General features: G+C 41.5%; 1 protein-coding gene across 2 annotated transcripts in view; it reads left to right on the plus strand.

Moving 5' to 3' along the window:
* The window catches only part of brinp3a.1 (bone morphogenetic protein/retinoic acid inducible neural-specific 3a, tandem duplicate 1), a 72,185-nt gene extending 50,027 nt beyond the window's left edge, over positions 1–22,158 (plus strand). For both annotated transcript variants that reach the window (XM_085775166.1, XM_085775168.1), the window contains exons 5-8: positions 1,674–1,779; positions 2,519–2,755; positions 10,869–11,091; positions 20,358–22,158. In XM_085775166.1, coding sequence (XP_085631292.1) covers positions 1,674–1,779; positions 2,519–2,755; positions 10,869–11,091; positions 20,358–21,474 — 1,683 coding nt within the window. In that variant the 3' untranslated portion in view covers positions 21,475–22,158. The remainder of the gene's footprint in view (positions 1–1,673; positions 1,780–2,518; positions 2,756–10,868; positions 11,092–20,357) is intronic.
* The last annotated feature ends 1,034 nt before the right edge of the window (positions 22,159–23,192 follow it).

Here is a 23,192-nt window from a genome sequence, read left to right on the forward strand (position 1 = left end):
ATATACTGCAATATACCTACTACCTCAATGTACTGTGCAATAATACATAACTCACTGTGCAATATATTGTGCATATAATTTATTTTTATCTATTTATTTGTATACTATTGAAATGCTTTTATATTGTATTTTTATTGTATTGCTTGTTTTGCACTGAAGGGGGGCTCTAAATTTGTTATACCGCGAGTATAATGACAAATAAAGGTATTCTGATTCTGATCCGATATGTAGCTAGGCCATAGAGTTTATGTGTTTTGTGAGAGGGGATGGCAGTCTGTGATTGGTTGGATGAAGAAAGGCGGTGCGAGAGGATAGCGGGAGAAGTGGGAAGAGGCTTGAAGGCGTGCTTAAAGCGATAGTCTTCATGTCTGAACTTTCGCTTATGTCCATGAGGCTTAGACTGGTCACATGTTATATCCTCAAATGTAGCAGCAGCTCTCCAAATACTGCAATCATGTATAAGGATAGGTATATGAATAAATTAGATCCTGAAACTTTTAAATATGTCACAATTAACAATTCTGTTTAGATTTTGAGTTTACAGCCTGTTTTTGTGGGAATTCTTCACTAAACTTGACACCTTTTTAACTCTCTTCACTTTAATCTTGACTTTGACACCATTTCAATTTTTTCTAACACTTTGGTTTATGACCAAATGCAAATTAAAAACCTCCCTTCAAACTCAGTCAGTTTAGCATCAGCATGTTAGCGCTGAGTCTCTATAGGCTGGAAGAAGAAGTGTTAGAATAACAAATTAGGATAACTTAATCCAGGATTAGAAAATCAATGCTTTGAAATGTCTTGTTGTGTAATCTCCATCAATAATGAAATAAAACATTTTTAAAAGCAGCTCAAATCCTCTACAGGGACAACCTGCATGGGAATTAAATTAACAGGATAATTTTATCCAGCTAACTGCATCTAAGTCTGAGTTTGTTAAAGAGGACATCCTGCATTTATGTTAAAATAGTTTTATGGCCACAAATACATTTTGTTCTGCTGAATCGATTTTTGATACTATTGATTATTGACAGTGTTGATTAGAAAAAATGATCCCACAGTTTTGTTCTCTCATCACATTTCATCCACTAAACATTTACACCCTGCGATTAGATAAATCCTCAGGTGTATGTGTGTGTGTGTGTGTGTATATAATTGAATTGAACATGCTTACACTGGTACGACAATGGATGTTCTTTTTTTAGCGTGTTATAAGAGTGTGTGTGTGTGTGTCAGTGTGGGGGCGCCGTAATGGGCAAACAACAACGTAATAGAGTCGAGATCAATTTGACAGATGACACCAACACAAGTTAACTCATTACGCCTTTTTTCACTCCGGGGATCCTCGTCGCACCGCAACTCGATTTCCAGCCCACCGGCTCACACAGTCATTATCCCCAAACACGATTTGCACGACGGCCACGAAGTCTAAAATAATACCTAATATATTTTGTGTTTCTCATGGGGCGGAAGAAGAGAGAGAGTATCGAAGAAGAAGAAGGAGAAAGAGAGAGTAGAGGAGAGGAAGTTGTTAATCTTATTCCGTGTGACATTTAGTCACATGCTCTCTCCCTCTCTGTATATTTAATGACATTAGCATCTTACTCTGTCTCTCAGTGTGCTTGATTGTTATATGCCTCCTCTGTTTTCTCCCCCCCTCCTTCCCCCTTTAGGTGACCGAAACAAGGACGGGCCCTCTCGGATGCAGTAACTATGACAACCTCGACTCTGTCAGCTCCGTTTTGGTTCAGAGCCCTGAAAACAAGATTCATTTGCAAGGTTGGCCATCCATAATTGAACTCCCCCCCAATTTCTGATGGAATTGTCACAGTGTCTGTTCTCTGGCAAGCTTATAACTGCAGCACGAGAGTGTCAGAACAAATTTAGCTTCAATCACTCTTTTCGCTTGTGTGTGTATGTGTATGTGTGTGTGCGTGTGTGTGTGTGTTTTCTTTCTTTTTTCTGTCTTTTCTTTTTGCCATGCATGCTTTCCTGCTCGCAGAGCTCTGAACAGAGTCCCAGGCTGTAATGAATCAGAGTAAAAAAAAGTAGCAGAAACAGAACTTTGTGTTGTAAAAAAAATAAAGAAATGAAAAGTTTAAAGGGATAGTTCAACATTTTGGCAAATTGGCCCATTGCCATAATCCCTATACTCATCAAATACACAATCCAACAACTCCAAAACGCTCTGGTGGACAAGTTGTGACCTGCACATTCACCACGCTATGAGATAATAACAGAACGTTACCAGACAGAGTTGTTTTTCATCAAGCAGTCTCTGCATTTCCCTCTAAAACAACTCTGTTTCTGCTCCGCCGTTCTAAAAATAGCTTGCACCGACAATTAAAGGTAACAAACCTACTGCTATGACTATAGGGATTATGGCAATGGGCCAATTTGACAAAATGTTGAACTATCCCTCTAAGTGAATCTCAGCGTAATGCATGTGACACCGAGACAGAAGAGGCTTTATGTGACGTTTCCCATGTCTCTTCCTCCTCCTCCTCCTCTTCCTCAGGCCTGCAGGCCGTGCTGCCAGACTACCTGAGGGGCCGCTTCGTGCAGGCGGCTCTCAGCTACATCGGCTGTAATGAGGAGGGCCAGTTCGTCTGCCGGGACAGCGACTGCTGGTGCCAGTGCGCCGTGGACTTCCCACAGTGTAATTGCCCCGAGGTGGATCTGAGGGCTATGGAAGCCAGTTTACTGCAAATCCGAGATTCCTGGAACATGGCCAACCAGGACTTTGAGGAGTCAGGTCAGTATATATTTTTTTTCCCTCCCTACCTCATCCTCCCTCTCCCTCTTCCTCTCTCTCCCCCACTGACAGCAAATTACACCCCATTGTTCGAGGAGCCGATGGGCAAAAAGAAAAACAAAGACAGAACGGCCATGAAAATAAGGGGGCAATTACATCCAGCCCGTGTAATGGGAATTCATCGGTACACACACGCACACATACACACACACTTTGTAAAGCAGTAGCATTGTGTGCTGCAAAAGTCTATGAAAACAACAGAGGAGAGCGTCTCATCCCTATTAACTGTAATTGCACAGACATGATGGATCGTCCCAAAGTCGCAGTGTTAGCTGTGGTCATCGCTTAAAAACTCTTACACAGAAAGCACAAAATAAAACAAGCATTAATTTCCTCATGAACCTTAAAGCAGCAGTATCTGACTCCGACTCTGCAGCAGCTGCTGTTGGCCTCACAATAAATCCACTGTGTCGTTATATAAACGTGATATTATACATTTCTTCAAAAAAAAAATGTTTGTCGGACAATTTGCTAAATTGAACGTCTGACAAATTAAGGTACTTGTGCACTAATGACATTGATGCAAAAAACCCCTTGTAAATCCAATAGTGCCATAAAGCAGCCGCTGGTTATCGATCGACAGCATCAGCCCCTCCACACACACACACACACACACACACACAGTGGTCTAAAAGCAGCTGCAGATATTAAAGGCCCAGCAGCTGCAGTCTGCATAGAAAAAAACTCTCGTCACACAGTTGTGCGCTGTCGTCGGAGCCACTCAGACGACCACTTCCTCCTCCTGTCCGAGTCCATATGGAGAAATTACACCGTGCAAATCTTGAGTGTCCAGAAAATGAAAGGGAGAGTATAGCGTTTTGACTCTAATGGGAGCAGGTCAACAGTGTTTTCACTTCACTTCATCCTCACTCTGTTGTGACACACAGTAATAGTTGTTGTGTAGCTGTAGCTGTGATCCGTCAGCAGCAGCAGCAGCAGCAGATGTAACGATGTAACCTGTGATTTCATTTCATCCTCCTGCAGCTCAGCTCTGGCTGTTATGAAGCTGTTTTCATTAGTTCAGCTAATTTAACGTCAGCTGGGTAAAAACCAATAGCTCGCAGTGTTAAACACAAACACACAACAAGCAGAAGCAATCGCATACGTTTTTTTTTTTTGCTCTGCTCCCTCTCACTGTGCTGTGTCATGTACTTGAAGTCCTCCTCTGTCTCGGTGTCATTACTGCAGCTCTGTGCTGCATCCACAGCCTCTGAGGGCATCTGGCTGTTCCCACTCACTTCCAGCCCTTTAAGCTTCTACTTCTTCTTTTTCTCATTTTTCTTCTGCTTCTCCTTCTTCTCCTTCTTCTGTGTCTCACCTCGCCGGGCCGACAGTGCAGTGGTTTTTAGCGGTGACATGCCTGTGTGCAATGGGCGAGTTGATTAGTGCGCAGCTGGTGATAGCTTAAGCAACAAGGTGGCCTGAAGAACGGCAGGAACGGTGTTGTATTAAATAAGGAAAAATAACTAAGTCGCCTCCAAACCCCCCCAGGGAGCCACTCGTGTTCAGTATTTGATCCAAGAGAGATTAATAAAATAATCACGACTCTTGATTGTTGAATGAGGTTGTTGTTTTGACTGGAAGGAGCAGGAAGTCGTTCCTGCCATCCATCACACTCTTTAATACAATACAATAATAAAGTATTATTATTCAAGAGTTGCACTTGTACATTAAATTACATTGCACTTTTTCATCCAGCACGAACTGAATTACTGTAAATATGTTGGTAACACTTTATAATACAGTAAGTACACATTATTAAGCATTAGTTAAGCATTAATAAATACAGAATTCTTCATATATAACGCATGCATACTCATTAATGCGTTAATCATGAAGAATTCAGTATTTATTAATGCTGAACTATTGCTTAACAGTGTGTACTTAGTATAAAGTGTTACCAATATGTTTTATGTGCCCTTAAAATTGTATACAGATTTTGTTACTGTATTCTTAAATTATCTATCTATCTATCTATCTATCTATCTATCTATCTATCTATCTATCTATCTATCTATCTATCTATCTATCTATCTATCTATCTATCTATCTATCTATCTATCTATCTATCTATCTATCTATCTATCTATCTATCTATCTATCTATCTATCTATCTATCTATCTTTCTTAATATTATTGTTAGCCTACAAGTTATTTTATTCTCCCAATTATTGTATCTGTATATTTTATTCTATTCTATTTGAGATGCTGTGACACAATAATTTCCTATTCTATTATATTTTATTATATTTTTTTTGCTGATGGAGGACGTGGATGCATAGATTCTATTCTCAGTGTTTAATAGATGCTGTAATTCTGCATCTGCACAAATATTACGAGTCCGTATTCATAACACTGATGCAGTGACGGTACTGTGAGTATAATGTTGTGCACCAAGTCGGTGCATTGTGCATTAATTAGAGCATTAAACTCAAACCCGGCTACGAGAGAGAAACAGTCACATCATTTATTCACCGTTACCTCACAATTTAGTCATTTAAGGGGATTCTGCCAAACAACGCTCACACATAATTAGCCTCCAACCCCGCTCATGTTATTTTTATTAATGATGATAATAATAATAATGCCCACACACACAGACACACACACCCACATACACACACTGTCTGTGCTCGCGCTCCTCTAAATCTGACAGTGTCTTCTATTTTTAAAGTCATACAAAAGGGAAGCGCTGTTACCTCCCTGGGTTCAGTGGCTGACAAGATAATAATGGTGGAGGGAGAGAGAGAGAGAGTGGAGGTGGGGGGGTTGGGGGGTGGGGGGTGGGGGGGTGTCCAGGGAGGAGGTATCATTGTCTCAGTGCAAAAAATAATGGTCTGTAGTTCAGCAGCAACTTCCAACAGTGTCTTCCACTGGAAACCCAAGAGACGGAGGCACTGTCACTGTTTCCTTCACAGTATTTAAAGGGATACTGTAGTTCAACATTTTGGCAAATTGGCCCATTGCCATAATCGCTATAGTCATACCAGTAGGTTCGTTACCTTTAATTGTCGGTGCAAGCTGTTTTTAGAATGGCGGAGCAGAGCCGCGAGCTGCTCAGAGCTACGCTACGGAGGCTCATGGGATTTCTTGGTTTCCCTCATCAAACTCATCAAATACACAATCCAACAACTCCACAACGCTCTGGTGGACAAGTGACCTGCACATTCACCACACTATGAGATAACACAACATTACCAGACAGAGTTGTTTTAGAGGGAAATGCATGCAGAGACTGCTTGCTGAAAAACTGTCCCTGAAGGCAACGCACATCAGCAGTTCTGCATGAATTTCCCTCTAAAACAACTCTGTCTGGTAACGTTCTGTTATTATCTCATAGCGTGGTGAATGTGCAGGTCACAACTTGTCCACGACAGTGTTGTGGAGTTGTTGGATTGTGTATTTGATGTGTTTGATGAGGGAAACCAAGAAATCCCATGAGCCTCCGTAGCGTAGCTCTGAGCAGCTCACGGCTCTGCTCCACCGTTCTAAAAACAGCTTGCACCGACAATTAAAGGTAATGAACCTACTGCTATGACTATAGGGATTATGGCAATGGGCCAATTTGCCAAAATGTTGAACTATCCCTTTAATTCATCAAAATATTTTATTGTTATTAACCCTAAACTAACTAAGATGTCTCTAAAGATGCAGCTTGCTTATTGCATGTCTTCACAAATAAATCCAGATATAGATGGATGTGTGAAAAAAGTGGAAGTTTAGTCGTTTGCATCGATGCAGAAGACAAGACAAGACAAACATCTCATTATGGATTTAAAAAATGAACAAATCCTATAAAAAGACCAAAGTCTGTTGTTTCTAAGAGATGAGACACTCAGAGCTTCATCTGTCTCCAGAAATCATTAGACATATATAAGTTACGATGCTGCACAGAAGGAGACAAAATCCAACATTTGTTAATTTGGAGTTGATCCCACATGAATCTTATTGATGTAAACATGAGCTGGTGCAGGATTGGCCGGGGGGGAGAAGAAAAAATTAAGTGTTAAAACAACAATATCCAGCTGTTAAAATCACATTTACATCTACAGGAGGAAGGAACAGGCTCATAATGTGGAAGTCAGGTCTTTGAACTGCTCGTTATAACAAAAACAGGAAGCCTTTGTCAAACCTTTATTTAACACGGGAACAAAAGCGAACAAACATGGAGGCTGCTCGGTGTCTCCTCGGGGCGACGCCTCTCATTATGAGAGCAAAGCCCTGGAAAGACCCTGGACCTCCCTTTAATATATTTTATTACAAGCTTTTTAATCAAGTTAATTTTTTTTTTTTTTTTTTTTTTAAGGGAACGTGTAACGCACCTTCGCAGAATCACCAGGGAAGCCATCGACACTTAATTGGTTTTTCTAATCAGATGCTGCGTTCATCAAGATTAATGTTAACTAATTACAAACAGTGGTGCCAACGCTTTTTTTTTTTCCTGCAAGTGTTGCATACACGTCGATTTTCCCATTCAACCAACCAACAATGATTATGACGGTGATGATGATATTGTTATTGAAGCTCTCAGAAGTCAACAGTGTGTGTGTGTGTGTGTTTACTGTGCAGCTCCACAGACAGAGCCCCAGTGTGTCGGCGCTGGGAAAACTGTTGGCCGTTCAATAATGAAAGAAAAAAACTAAAAAAAAATAAATAAATTAGAAATCTCTCCCCACCCTCACGTTTAACTCTCCCTGCCTTCTCCCATTAGCATATGTGTCAAACAGTATTACTTCCAGTTTGCCCCCGTGGCTCTGGAGCCCCTCTGCAAAGTGATTCCCTCATTTGGTCTTGATTGAATTTGCCAAATCCAGTTGGATGGGAATGGAGAGAGTTAGTTTAGTGTGTGATGGAGGAAGTTACAACCCTCTGTGGTGTGGCAGGAAGTTTTGTTTTAGGGAGGAAAAGATATTTCAACTCTTACAGGAGCTAAACGAGTCCCTGCCTCGGGGTCGGTACTCTGATCCGCCCCGAATAACTCCTGGGTGGGGCTTGAGGTTTACTCAGTGGCCGTGCTAACAGAAAATGACAAAATAATAAATAATAAAACATAATAAAACCCAGTATTATTATAAAGCGTCTTCACTGCTGGAAAAAACAACAAGTGCAGTAAAAGAAAAAACACCACAAAACGATTACACAACGATGGAAACTGTTGCACAATGATTGCGTCGAGTCCGGTGGGTTTTATATGAGTCCGACTCTGCAGTGCAGATCCAATAAAAAAAAACAGCCCAAATCATAAAGTTGGCAGACACCTGCTGGAAAACCGTAAAATCATTGCACATGCAACTGACAAACATGTCACAAGCATCCAAACCTTCGTATCTGCATCAAATAACCACAGATAAAATGGAAGATAAACCGGATATGGCAAGTTCCAACCAAATAAGCCAACCAAATATTGGGAAATGCATCTCTGGTATCCTAGTGCCAGGCCCAGATTAACATAAATAAATCCCAGGTTTCATTTCAGATACCCACCCAATGCAATTTTTTTTCCCGCCTGATGTCATCAACAGTTGCTCAGTTGGGTGGAAAACCGCCCGGTCGGCTTCACTGGAGAGGAGACACAGCTGCTGATAGAGTGAGAGGACGTTACTGTACAGTTTACCAGGAACTTGGCTACTTAGTTAGTTAGTTAGTTACCGTACTTTTCAGACTATAAGCCGCTACTTTTTTCTCCCGCCCCGGTGTCCCAGCTCTCGTCTCTGCACACCGCAACACAAACGCGCTCCGTAACCTGTAATCTTTTGTTTATGGCGGTTAAGACTACACAAACACATGCGCCATAACAGCGCAGGGTTCAAACTTAACTTTTTTGCTCACTGGCCAACTGGCTAGTGAGCTTTAAAAATCTACTGGCCAGAAAGATTTTTTACTGGCCAAAAATTATGTATAGCTGTTTTGTATATTTTTCATTGTGTTGAACTGTTATAATACACTCATAAGCATTTTTAACACATATCATAGCTATTAGCATATTTTTGTGTGGAATAAAGGAGTCAAGTTTGCCTTTTTTCCCTAAAAGGTTTATTTTAGGGATGCACATGGTTAACCGTTTAACCATTAACCTATAACAAGAACTTGACCGAATAATACTATCAGTTATTTATATATATTTATTTATTAGCTCCTTATGTCGTCAACTCATGGGGGCGTGTCGACATGTGCAGACTTCCACTGCCTTCAGTCATATTATTTAGTAGCTAAAAGTTTCACAGGAGGACTGACACTGTGCACCATGAAGGAAGATCAGACAATAAATGTAGCCTACACGGACATAGATGTGCATCACCTGTAATAACGGCGCTGTAATAAAAAATACAAATAAAAAAAAAGACGTGGCAGCTCTCCTGCAGCTCCACAGAGGAGCTGTCAGAGGAGCTCTGCTGCTCCTCTCTCTTCAGTCTGGTGTTTGGCTGCACTTTCAATGAGAAAAGTTCCATATGAGCGCGATCAGCAGAGACAGAGCACAATGGATGTGGCATTGATCAGATATCGCTGCGCACATGTTTATTTAACGGCAAAAAAAGAAAAGAAAATTGGAGCGATGTTTTTTTTTGCCGTTAAATAAACATGTGCGCTGCGATATCTGATCAATGCCACATCCATTGTGCTCTGTCTCAGCTGATCGCGCTCATATGGAGCTTTTCTTATTGAAAGTGCAGCCAAACACCAGACTGAAGAGAGAGGAATACACACGTGCGCCGCGAGCGTTGTAATCGGTCACAAATCATTGCTATACGGCATGAGCTTTAAGATCTGCACGACACCGACTCACAACCCAAGCGTCACAGCCGGGTCGGGAGGAACAGTAACAACAACGAAGTAGTTTTTTTTTTTTCACTCGCCAGAGTGGCCAGTCAGCCGGCTTCCTTTACTCGCCAAAGCATCAAAGTTAGTCGCCACTGGCGACTGGCGACCGCTAATTTTGAACCCTGATCGTAGGCCTATGTTATGTAACGTTATCCACTGCTCCATTTATGGATTTTTCGCCGGCTTTGTTGTAAACAAATGCACATGGGCGAGAGGAGCGTAACCAAAACAGCGGAAAAGTGAGCGGACTTGCATAATTCCCTACTGTCTTTCTGTGTAGATATCTCATGTTACAACTTGAAAACCTGCGGCTTATATTCAAGTGCACCCTATACAGAATTTCTTTTCTTTTCAAATTTAGCTGGTGCGGCTTACAGTATATTCAAGTGGGCTCAATAGTCTGAAAAGTATGTATTAGTTAGTTAGTTAGTTCATTTTGAACATGTAAAATAAAGTTTCCATAGTGTGTAACTAGAGAAGTGAAATGTAAAGTACATTTGGGCTACAGTATAAAAATATTGATTTCAAATATCAGCCACAGATGATGTATTGTTGTTTTAGAGAGTGAGTCGGCTTTGAACCACCAATGCAAGCACATACACACACACACACAACACATACACACACTTAGTACATGGATGTGTTTTTCTACTGACTGACCTCTGACCTCCTCACTGTCCCTCAGACCTTATTGATTCTTCTTCACTGTCAGAAGGAATCAGTCTAACTGCTCCAATATGATCTTGCATCAGTTTGTGTGTAGACTAGTAGTATATAGTAAAGCAAAAACACTCACTGTGGGGACAGTTAATGTTTTTGCTTTATCTCCAGCTATTTAAATGTTATTGTCCAAACAACAGTGGTCCAGCTGCACTATACTATGTTGTCCTGAGGCAATGAATAATAAAAAAACACTGTTTTAGTGTAGAAATATAAACAAAAAGTGTCTTTACACGATTCAATCTGCTTCTTTACATTCACAATGTTGTTATTTAAATGTAAATATGTTAAATAGTGATGCTTATCACACTATTTGCTGATCCTGTGTCCAGTCAGGACTGATCCAACTCCAGAGAAACACTCAAACCCACTTCAGCCCTTGTTTTCTTTGGTCACAGACTTGTCATGTTACTTTCTAATCAATATTTTATTTCTAAAAAACACTTAAAGGGGCAACGTCATCATCATCATCATCATCATCACCATGCCTCTTTTTTCCCTTTTTCCTTCACAGACGAGTTCCAGAACTTCGTGCGGCGGCTCCCCACCTTCTACGCCCTCAACACCTCGGCCATCCAGTACTTCTGGACCACGGAGCCGGCCGTGCACCAGCGCTACAAGCAGCTGGAGCTCAACACGCAGCAGCTCCTCAGCAAGGCGCGGCGCATCGTCAACAAGCTGTTCACCCTCAGCAAGAGGTGTCGGAGTCAGCCCAAAATCGTTCTGCTGAGAGAGAGGTGAGAAGCCGAGAAGTATTCCTGCTGACCTTTCTGTCCACACGGACGTGGATACGCACGTGTGTGTGTGTACGTGTGAAAATAGAGAATATATATATATACTGGATATATCCAAAGCCTGCAGCCACATCACTAGTCCTTTCAAGCGAGCTGTTCTCCTCCCTTCCTCCACCTCTCTCTCTCTCTGTGCACGGTGCATTGTTATCCCCTGAACTCGGCATTATGCTAATAATACACACAATATATTAGGGCTTTGATATTCAGCTGAGGTCTTACTGGAGTAAGCTATAGTGTCACACCTGATGACTTGGCTGCACTCCCAGGTCTCCTTTACATCCAGGAAATCAAAGTTAGCCTCCTGTGAAATTAAAGTTTGCAGTGTTTTAGAGGAATGTGCTAAGTTTGGGAGATTTTAACGTCGGTTAACCAGCGCGTGATGAAATTGTAGCGGAAACAAAAAAAAAAAAGAAAAGAAAAGACAGACAGACAGAGGAAGAAAGTTTCTCCATCGCTCCTCAGCAGATCATTCAATCTATTTTGGGTCTTTGCAGCGGTACAGTCTGCAGACTGAGCTTATGAAAGAGAAATGTGATTATACGGGGAGACAGCTGATGCAGCCCCGGTTTTATTTTAGCAGCTATTTCAGGTGAAAAACCAAATATTCATCCTCTGAAATGTGATTTTTTTTTAGTCTTTCTGTAGAAACACTCACCACCTTGTCTTTCCTTTAAATAAGGAAATGTCGTCCGTGTTCATTCAAACAATTACCCACTCTTTACGCCCACTGAGCTTTATGATTAGACCCAACAACCTGAGAACTGCTACAACTTTTACTCCACCGAAGCTTCTGCTGGTTTTCAAGGGCACAAACTAAAAATACAAATCGCTGTTACATCTGATTTATCATCGCAGACTGACCGCTGTGAGAGAGGAAACCGCTTGTGAAATTTAATGTTGGTTGGGGGGGATTGGGGAGGGGGAAGCAGGTGTAAAATCTACTGCACTGTTTTATCAGATCCACTCAGTGGGAGGGAGACTATCGCTGCACACAGTGGGCGAGAGAGCGAGTCAGATGAATGCAGATTGAAATGCAGCATCACAAAGATGCATCAGCTCAGCAACGAGAGATGAGAGAAGAGACAAAAGAATGGAAATACCGCAACGCAAACTGAGTAATGGTTGTTATGTGCAGGACATTTTTATTTATCACACTTTATGAATGAAAACTGCCACAAAAGAAATGTATTGTCAACCTGTTTCACATCAAAATCAGGGAAAATCTGAATTAATGAAGTAACATTTGCAGAGGATTTGTCCATTTTTAACAACAACGCTCTCAGTAAACGCGCAAATTAAAAATGCATGACAAAAATTTGATACTACTAATGATCAAAATCTGATTTTATTTTAAATTTAATCAGAGGATAAATCCACTGAGATGCACCATCCCGTTCATGAGGAGGTCCTCACACACTGACAACATTTTTAATTAGTTTATATTCACACCTGAGGTAAAGAAACCCGCACCCTAACCCTATTTAATGATACAAGTGAGATAAAAAAGTATTTCGTTCTAAACTCAACACATGATTTCTACCAGATTATATCATTGGTCCATTTTTTTGGCCAAAGGATTCAATTCCAGTGTATCATTATTGGTTTTCAATAGGAGGCGTATGATGGCTTACTGCACTGTAAAAATACAAATGAATGACACAATTTTGACATATATGTGAGTTTATTAATACAAGGAAAAAACAGTAGCACTGAGAATATAGAAAGTGTCGTTTTGAGGTTGTTTACCTCAGAAACAACATTGTGCATTGTGCATTTGAATGCTTAAAAAATCAAAAAAGGAAAGGATGTTTTAAACTCATGACAAGAACTGATGTTATTTAAAAACTTTATGCAGTAAAAGTAGCAAATAACATAAAATGAAGGATAGAAAAAAAAATCAGGATAAAAGGTTTAAATAAAAACCAGATGCACACGCAGCAGCAGTTAGCAACGTTAGCTCTGAAGCTAATTTTTAATATTCAGGCTACGAGGCTAAAAGACAGAATCTGGAGCAGAGAGGAGGAAAGGCGTAATCAGACCTGGTGATGAGAGCAAATACTTAAACTGGATATTTTGTTGCCTGCTGTGATAAAACCTGCTGCTCTCTACAGATCTAACAGGGAGCTGGTTCACATTAATGAGGTCTGAAGCTAAGTGAAGCCGACACGCTGCCGTTTCCTCTCCATCAGAATCAGTGCATCATGGGATATAATATCAAACTTTTTTTATTATTATTTCATTGGGTGATTTTCTGTATCACCACCTCTGACGCACATCTTTGTCAGATGGAGAAAAGGCAAAAAAGAAAAAGAAAACTGATCTACTTTTTCATTTGATGCTGCAAATCCATTTTCTTTTGTAACTTTCCAGTTCAGCCCTCGGAGATAAGGGCAGCGTGTCTCTTCTTTTTTAGCTTTTTGCTTTTTCACAGTCTGAGAGTATGAGAGGTGTCACAGCGGCAGTGATATGTTTTTCTCTTCTTTTTTAAGTAAATAAATACGGGCTTTATTGGAAAAACGCAGGACGTCTTCCATGGAGGAGAAAGTTTTCTTTCTTTTCTTTCTTTTTTACCCCACATGTGAAAATTGAAAATCTGTGGCAGGTCAGGAGAAAAAAAAAAGGAAAAAAAAAAAAGTGGCCGTCATTGATCTGTGTGAAATGAGCTGACAGACGATGAACAGATTGCAGAGCGACTCCCCGGCTCCTCTGCAGCTCTTACTGCACACTGCGTCTCCGTGACAGTTTGCGCGTCCTGCTGACACCGTGCAACTTTCCGATGGCGGGACGGCTTCCTCTCCCTCGCTGTGCACAGCCTCCGCTCTGGAGGTGAGATATGCACAACTGACTCTCACTGATGACTTTCAGACTGACTGGGGAACTGTTAACGCTCCGCATCCACTCTCCCTGACAACACGTCGCCAGATTTAAAACAAACCCCCCCAAAAAAACAATGGTTTGATAAAAATGTATTCTCCACAACCACAAACAGCAGATCCCACATTTATGAAATAATTTGACCGGCCCTGCACCAGCACATCTATGTTCATCTATTACTGTACGTAAATACAGGTTGAACATGTCGCTGCATACGGCTTTTGTTCAGTCTTAAGCCTGGTGCAGTCAGGGCTCGAAACTAACACCCACTAACCTGTTAAATGTGTGTTAAAATTCACTTTAGCAGCTATCGATAAAAACTTAGTGGTCAGTGTGGGCGCTGATGAACGAGGCAACTGTATAGTCTGTATAGTCTTTTAAAGGGATAGTTCAACAGGTAAATGCAGAGACTGCTTGCTGAAAAACTGTCCCTGAAGGCAACGCACATCAGTGGTTTTGCATGAATTTCCCTCTAAAACAACTCTGTCTGGTAACATTCTGTTATTATCTCATAGCGTGGTGAATGTGCAGGTCACAACTTGTCCACCAGAGCATTGTGGAGTTGTTGGATTGTGTATTTTGATGAGTTTGATGAGGGAAACCAAGAAATCCCATTAGCCTAGCTCCGTAGCGTAGCTCTGAGCAGCTCGCGGCTCTGCTCCACCATTCTAAAAATAGCTTGCACCGACAATTAAAGGTAAAGAACCTACAGCTATGACTATAGGGATTATGGCAATGAGCCAATTTGCCAAAATGTTGAACTATCCCTTTAAATACAAGAAGAACTTAGAACTTGTGGCGAAGGTTGGGATGATGTTTGTTATAAAAATGGAGGCCTGGTCACAATTATTACATAATCGCCTGATTGCGATCATTTGAGCTGACCACAATTATTTTGCATAACGGTTAAAGTCGTTTCCGTTCACGTGTATAAAAAAACTGGATGAACAGAAATGACGTCATATTTCCATCTCTGTTTCCTCGTCGTTTTCCACTGTCTGAGGTTTGACCGGTCCTCTTTTAATGACATCATCACATTGCACAACCCTTCTTCTCCCATTGTTTAATGACACATGATTGGAGTTGTGTGGAACTGTTTATCTCAAGGAGCTTAATTTCTAATATTCAACGACCACATTTCGATGAGCATCTATTGACATTAGCACCATGGATTTAGTTGCAAAGCCTAAAGACAAACAGAAATGTAGTTTTGATTTATATCTTCTAGTGATTAAAGCCAAATGGCTTGGAGCTTCTTGTGGCATTGCGGCTGCATTGCATAGGTTATGTTCAGTATGTAACATGCATTCACTTCACCTCAATAAGCGTTAGATCTCATTGTAAATAAGTATATTCCAACATTAATTACAAAGGGATTTGTTTTCTGTCCTTTTCAATGACCTGCCCCACAAATAAAGTGAACATTTCTCAACCCGACCCGTGCATCACTAGTATAAGAACGACTTCCTGCTTCAATGCACTCGTAAACCTGATGTGAGACAAACACAACAGCTGTAGTTTTCTATAGAGTCGGACTTTTCTCATATGAGGGTGTTTATGTTTATGTTCAGTGAGTGATTGAGCGGAGGGAAGAGAAAACATACAGTAGGCTAATGCCACTAGTAGCCTACAGAAATCTGTCACGGTTATAAATTGTGGATCTTATTTCTTTTTTCTCCACATTAGAAACTCTAATTAGTCTTTCTTTTCCATATTTGCCTTGGACTTTAAGTATTTCTTCAATTATCTGCTGCTTTTCACACAGCTTAACAGATGCAGAGAAAAACCGACGTGTTCATTTAAGACAGTGTGGTGTCTGACAGCATAAAGGCTTTAAACGGCTTTAAGTGCATTGTGCAGCTGCACTTAAAGAAGCCTGTATGCAAATCATTTTTTTCCCATTATGCATTATTTGCAGCAGCTTCGCTATTTCTGACCTCAGTTGGAGTCTGAAAAACGGGTCTTGAACTTTATCTCCGTAGCACCTTTCATGCAGCTCAAAGTGATTTTTTTTTTTTTTTTTTTTTTACAATTCAGCAGCAGAACCTGAACGAAAGGAGATTTTGTGCGTTGAGTTACAAACCTTATTTCATTTCCACGCAGCACATCAGATCAAACAAGTGGCCATACTGTGTGAGGGTGTGTTCAATAATACTAAATTCAGTTATCAAATCAGAGAGAGAGCTTCACACCCAAAGTATCAAAGTCTCCTTCATCATCATCATCATCATCATCATCATCATCGTCTATGGATTTTGGTTGTAAAGTTTCTAGCAAACAGCTTTCATCTGTCCGTCTCTGTTCGTCGCCGCCGTGCACAGACGTGGGGGCATCCAACATTTATATCGCCGTGTGTCTCATCAGATGTTCGGTGACGGGGCGTCAGCCGGCGAACACGGCCATATGTGTTTGTTCCCCATGTAAGAAACAGGATCTGGTCCTCCAGAAAAAAAAAGAAAAGAAAAAAAAATGTGCCGGAGGTGGATTTTTTATTCCATTTTTCTGAAACGCTGCTGAACCTGCTGTGTGGAGCTGCGGAGCCGATCCTCACTCACTTTGATCTAATATTCATCATTAAAGTTGAAAAATTCCCCCAACGCTGTACATACATACACACACACACACAGGCAGCACAGCTTTTATTCAGACAAACTTTTCTTCTTTTTTTTTTCCTCCAACCGAAAAAAAAAAATGTTTTTAAATGTAAATTACTTATACATGCACCATTGTTCCCCCCTAAATTAATTTAGCAGCAGCTGCAAACAGCCACAATAACAACTACGACTAACTCTGCTGCAGTAGAAGAAGGAGAAGAGAAAAAAAAAAGCATGGATTCAGAAATGTGACAGATGTGAGACAAAGAAAATGAAAGACTGATTTGTGACATTATATTCTTGTCATCTGCTCCATCTGCCACCGTCTTCACAAACAACCTCAGGAATTTTGATTCACCATTAGAGTCGGAGGCTGAGAATAAATAAAACATGTTACTGGTACTACGGCTCGATCGACTCATGTATCACAGAATATAGTAGCTGTGATTTATGATGTTATCAAAGGGCCTCCTTATTGTTAAAGGCTCATATTGTGATTATTATTGAAGGACCTGCAGGCTGTTTTATATTAAAGTCTATATTTAAAGTGTAAATTGAGGTTATAATAGTTACAGTGCATGAGGAATGTCTGAATTTCATTTATTTTTCTTCCCTCGGTTTTAAAGTAAACAAGACAAAAGAAGAATCAGGTCTGATTTAGAAAAAAACAAAAAAACATTGTTCTGTCAGGAGACGAACTGTCAATCACCTAAACTTTTTTAAAACCTGAACAATTTATTTTTCTCTCTTTCTCTTAACTTTACAAGGCCCAGTGAAACAGCAGTGAGAGGACCTTTAGCCTCCATGAGAGGAGTTCTGTCTGACTCTGAAAGCAGACATGTGGACGGGGTCTCAGTCTGCTCTCTGAGAAGAAGAAAAAAAAGATTGAATCGAAACGTTCAAGGGATTTGAATGGATCTGGCTCACATTGTCGGGGCCTTGCTTAGTGGACAAGAGTCTCTGGACGGTGTGAAGTGATACAGAGCTGTAGGAGGGCTGCAGACCTTCACCTCTACACCCACAGTGTTATTACAAGAGGGAGATGTTACATTTCAAGCTTCAACCTTTCATTCCACCAACACTAAAAGACATGTCTCCATTGCATGCTATCACTGTGTTTGCTACGAGTTAATGACCATGTGATGGGATTCTTGCTCTGCTCTGAAACAAGATTTATAGATATTCGAAGGATGTGTCTTTATTTTCATTAGGTCTCATACAGTAAAGGTAGATGTTTGTGTTAAAGCTCCATACAGTATAAAGGTAGATGTTTGTGTTAAAGCTCCATACGGTATAAAGGTAGATGTTTGTGTTAAAGCTCCATACGGTATAAAGGTAGACATTTGTATTAAAGTGCCATACAGTATAAAGGTAGATGTTTGTGTTAAAGCTCCATACAGTATAAAGGTAGACGTTTGTATTAAAGCTCCATACAGTATAAAGGTAGACGTTTGTGTTAAAGCTCCATACAGTATAAAGGTAGATGTTTGTATTAAAGCTCCATACAGTATAAAGGTAGATGTCCATGTGTAGTGTGATTATAAAGCAGCTCTAGGTTCTATATTAATACTGTGAAAGTATCAAAGCCTCAGTCCACAGAGAAATGCACACAGCCTGTATTCAGAAACTGAGCCTAAAAACCAGCCGTCAGGACTTCCTGTCACTTTGTGATGTCACAACAAAGCAGTCAAAGCCCCTCCCCCTCACCACCTGGACCCAAACATCCATACAACATCTTTCAGCATTTGCTTTCTCTGACTGTTTTATTCTAAAATCTGCTCTATTTTGTATTGCATCACTCAGAAAACAGTCAGCCAATCAGAATAGAGGCTCAGAGCCGCCTCCTCCTCCTCTCTTCTGATTGGCTGACACCGACCTGTTGTTACTAGAGCTCAGAGAGAAGCTGAGAGAGAGAGAGGAGATGGAAAACTACACTGCGATGGTTTTAAAATTGATGTTGATCTTGAACCCACAATAACAAATCTTCAACAGTTAAAGGGTTAGTTCACCCAAATTTAACTCATTATCTATTCACCCTCATGTCGACTAAGAGCTGTGAGAATTTTCTGAGTCCTCCGTGCCTTCTCTGAGTTACGGGGGGGGGGGGGGGGGTCCGTGCAGCAGTATTTGTTATGGGTGCAACGGTACAGGTAGCCCACGGTACGATATGTACCTCGGTTTTTGGCCACGGTTCTCGGTACGGTTTCGGTATGTGTTTTGTGCAAAGAACTTTTTTTTTCTCCCAAAATAATGTTTATAATTTATAATATTTCTAATACAGCTCTCCTCTCTCTCTATCTCTCTCACTCTCACTCACACACACACACACACACCTGAACTGTCAGTGAACAGCCCCTAGCTCCTCCCTCTGCACACTCCTTTAGTCTTTCAGTAGGTGAACACTCTGAAGCAGCTTTCAAACAGAGATCGCACTATATTGCCGTCATGGAGGACGTCACTATGCTGCAGCCACAGTCTCTCACTGGGAAAGAAGGAGTTAGTCTATTGTGTTTTTTTTAAACAGCCTTTCACCACCTCTCATCTCTGTCAATCAACTCCTGCTCGACCTCGGTCTCTCTATCGCGCGCGGACACGCGGGCACGCGGATACGCGACCACACACGTGCAGTGTGCATGGACAGAGTTGTGCTGGAACTCTAATAAAAGCTAAATGTGCTAAATCGCGCTAATAACTAATTAATTTCCCCCGCGATTGCGATCAGCGACCGCTCATGCCGCCGCCTGTTTGTTTTCTTTTTTTTTTTTTTTTCCCTCTTCTGTGTGTGAGGCTGAGCTGCTGCACTTTCAGTTGCAGGGGGGGAGTCACTGTGAGTGTGTGGAGGCTCAACAGTGATTGGACATCGACTCGCGGGGGCGGGCTTTCGCCTTAAACGGCCATGCACACACATACACGGCACAGCTGCCTGTAAAGCAGGAAGAGCTGATGGAAGCTGAATCTGAAATACCGCGGTCCAAGAGCGTATTGCACCGTGTAGGCCGTACCGAACGGTTCGGTATTTTACCGAGAACCGTTGCATCCCTAGTATTTGTCCATATAATGGTTTTCAATGGATACCAACTTTCTTTGTAACAAAAAGACACACCAAAAAACATCCAAATACCTCCATACTGCTCGTCTGTAATGTCCCTCTTGTATTGAAGCCCCAACATGAGAAATTGTTCCGCCGGACACGGAAAAGCAGTGAACCGAGACACTGGGAGCTTCCACTACAAACAAGCTTAAAATATAGACTTATTTAATTTTTTTCGGAACAATTTCTCATGTCTGGGCTTCAATACAAGAGGGACATTACAGACGAGCAGTATGGAGGTATTTGGATGTTTTTTGGTGTGTCTTTTTGGACGAAGAAAGTTGGTATCCATTGACAACCATTATATGGACAAATACTGCTGCCCTGCCCCCCCCCCCCCCCCGTAACTCAGAGAAGGGACGGAGGACTCTGAAAATTCTCACAGCTCTTAGTCGACATGAGAGTGAGTAGATAATGAGTGAAATTTGAATTTTGGGTGAACTATCCCTTTAAAACTTACAACAGGAGACTTGTTACATATTTGACCTCCAAACTTTTCTCATCGGTGAAACAACTCACACAGACACTCGACACTCAACACATTTATGTTTCTGAGTGAAATGGATTTTGTTGAGTCATTATTTATATAATTTCATAGATGTATCAATGATGACTGCATTAAACCTTAACTAACCATCTCTGTGTTGCAGGCCCTTCAGCTACTGGTTGAACTACATCCTCTCCATCATGTACTGCAGCGAGAACAACCACATCGGCTCGTACCTGGAGGAGACGCGCTCCTGCTCCTGCCCCTACGAGCACCCGCCCTGCCAGGGCGTGATCCCCTGCGCGGTGGGCGAGGGCACGGCCTGCGCCTCCTGCTCCTACGAGAACCGCTCCCGCTGCGCCACCTGCAACCAGGGCCACATGCTGAGCCAGGGCGCGTGCCGCAACGAGGTGCCCGACTCCACCGACCACTACATCGGCTTCGAGACCGACCTGCAGGACCTGGAGCTGCGCTATCTGCTGCAGAAGCGCGACAACCGCATCGGCATCCACGGGATCTTCGTCAGCAACGACGTGCGGCTCAACAACTGGTTCGACCCGTCGTGGAGGAAGCGGATGCTGCTGACGCTCAAGAGCAACAAGTACAAGTCCAACCACGTGCACATGCTCCTGGGGATGTCGCTGCAGATCTGCCTTACCGAGAACAGCACTCTGGACCCCATGCTGTCCGTGTACGTCAATCCGTTCGGGGGGAGCCACTCGGAGAGCTGGATCATGCCCATCGACCAGAACAACTACCCAGACTGGGAGAGGACTAAATTAGACCTTCCCTCCGACTGTTATAACTGGACTTTGACTTTGGGAAACAAGTGGAAAACTTTTTTTGAGACAGTCCACATTTACCTACGGAGCAGGATCAGGGGGCCGTCCACAAACGGGACCGGACCCGTGTATTACGAACCTTTGGAGTACATGGAACCGGAGCGAAACCTGGGCTACATGAAGATCAACAGCATCCAGGTGTATGGCTACAGCATGCACTTTGACCCCGAGGCGATCCAGGACTTGATTCTACAGCTGGACTACCCGTACACTCAGGGATCGCAGGACTCGGCGCTGCTGCAGCTGCTGGAGATCCGGGACCGGGTCAACCGGCTGTCTCCGCCCGGAGCGCAGCCCCTGGACCTGTTCTCCTGTCTGCTGCGGCACCGGCTCAAACTGTCCACCACGGACGTTGCCAGGATCCAGGCAGCGCTGCAGACGTTCACTGCCAAGCAGCCCAACTCCATGGAATACGAAACAACCAAATTATGTAGCTAATAAGCGGGCCGGCGGCCAGGCGCGCAGATGGCAGAGCAGTTATCACACGGGCCTTGATGGCGGTTAAGAGCATTTCTGGAGCCGTGCGATGGGGGACATTTGGGGGACGTTTTCCGTTGTCGTCATGGATCTCAAGAGTGCGTTTGAGGTCCTCATGTCAGCTTTTTCGTATAAATTTGTACAACATCGTAGAATTAAGGAGGATTTCACCAAACTTGCCTCATAGCTTTTACTTTTTCTTTCTCTTTCTCTCTCTTTCTCTTTCTCCTGCTGAAAATAATGAAAACTTTGACAGTTAATAATATAAACCATCACCGACATGTTGCCGATAACGTGCTGACGTTTGTAGATTGCACAAACCTGAATCACTCACATACGTAAAAACAAAAAGCTTTTGCCGATGAAGTATTACCCAAGCAATGTAATCATCTCACGAGTTAAACCCATCTCAGCACCAGCATGTTCTTTCTTTCTCTTCTCGTTTGGTATTTTTCTGGTCACAGTTATTTTTGTGGGTTTTTTCTTTTTCTTTTTGTTTGTTTTTTTTAACATCACTTCACCTCCTTTTTGAACGGGCACCTGGTCGTTGATTTTAGCTCCTCACTCCTTCTTTTTAAGACTCTACTACACATTTTTTGTAAGAAATACAACGTGAACAAATAGATGCTGTATTATTCCAAATTTGCAGAGGGATGGGTGGGTGGGTGGTTGGTGGGGGACAAAAAAAAAAAAAGAAAAAATGACACCATTATCACAATATATGTTACATGTGCTTTTATTTTTATAATGCTGTTGTTTGTGAAGCAAAAGTTACAAAAACACTGTCTATAAAATGTACAATACAATTTGTTAATACAGTAAATAAAATACATTTTTATGTGTGGTCTATAGATAGTGTCTGTGTTGTGTTGTGTAGTATGTCACGCTTAAATCGAAAACTGGAAAAGTACAGATGAAACAAGAGCTGCAGTGAGTCAGAAACACTTTTTGCTTCTTATATATGACTTAATTAATGATCAGATATGGTTTACTCTGTATTTAATTATCTGGAGCTGTTGATTCCTTCAGGCCAAACCTGTGCACCTCTCACTGACGACTGATTTTCATGATATATTATAACAATATCATGGTTTTTTTCCACAAAATGAGAATGTGTATATTAAACATGAAATCACTGGTAATTATATCCCCACACAAACCTAAATAAATAGATATAAAAGAACTAAAGGGGTGTATCCAGGGAGAGAAAAGTCATTACAGATGAATAGTTCCTAAATCAATGTTTTGCCATAATTTAAGATTTATAAACTTCCCAAAATCTTACATGAACTCTTCTTGTTCAATCCATACAGATTATGTTTTATTGCTTTTATGATAACCCATCCTCTCTCTCTCTTTCAGCTCCTGCGTTAACGTTGTTGTTGTAAATTTCTCCAAAAAACAAATTTTCTTTTTAGATTCATACACTGATGTTTTGTTGCATTGAAAAAGAAAAACATCTCAAAGACAAATCTGAACAAAGCTCAGCGAGATGAGATGGACGTAGTAGCATCTGTTGCTAAGTAACAAACAGTTGATGAGTTGATAACTGATGTTGAGTTTGCTCCTGTAACCAAACTGGAGGACAAAAGGTGTAAATTATACAGGTAATTTAGAATAATTTAGAATCATCAGTATCTTTGTTCATAGTAATTACTCAATGTTAATAGATTAGAGCC

This window comes from Trachurus japonicus, chromosome 4 (assembly GCF_045865225.1).
Source record: "Trachurus japonicus isolate A0001 chromosome 4, Traja_1.0".
Taxonomy (NCBI): Eukaryota; Metazoa; Chordata; class Actinopteri; order Carangiformes; family Carangidae; genus Trachurus; species Trachurus japonicus.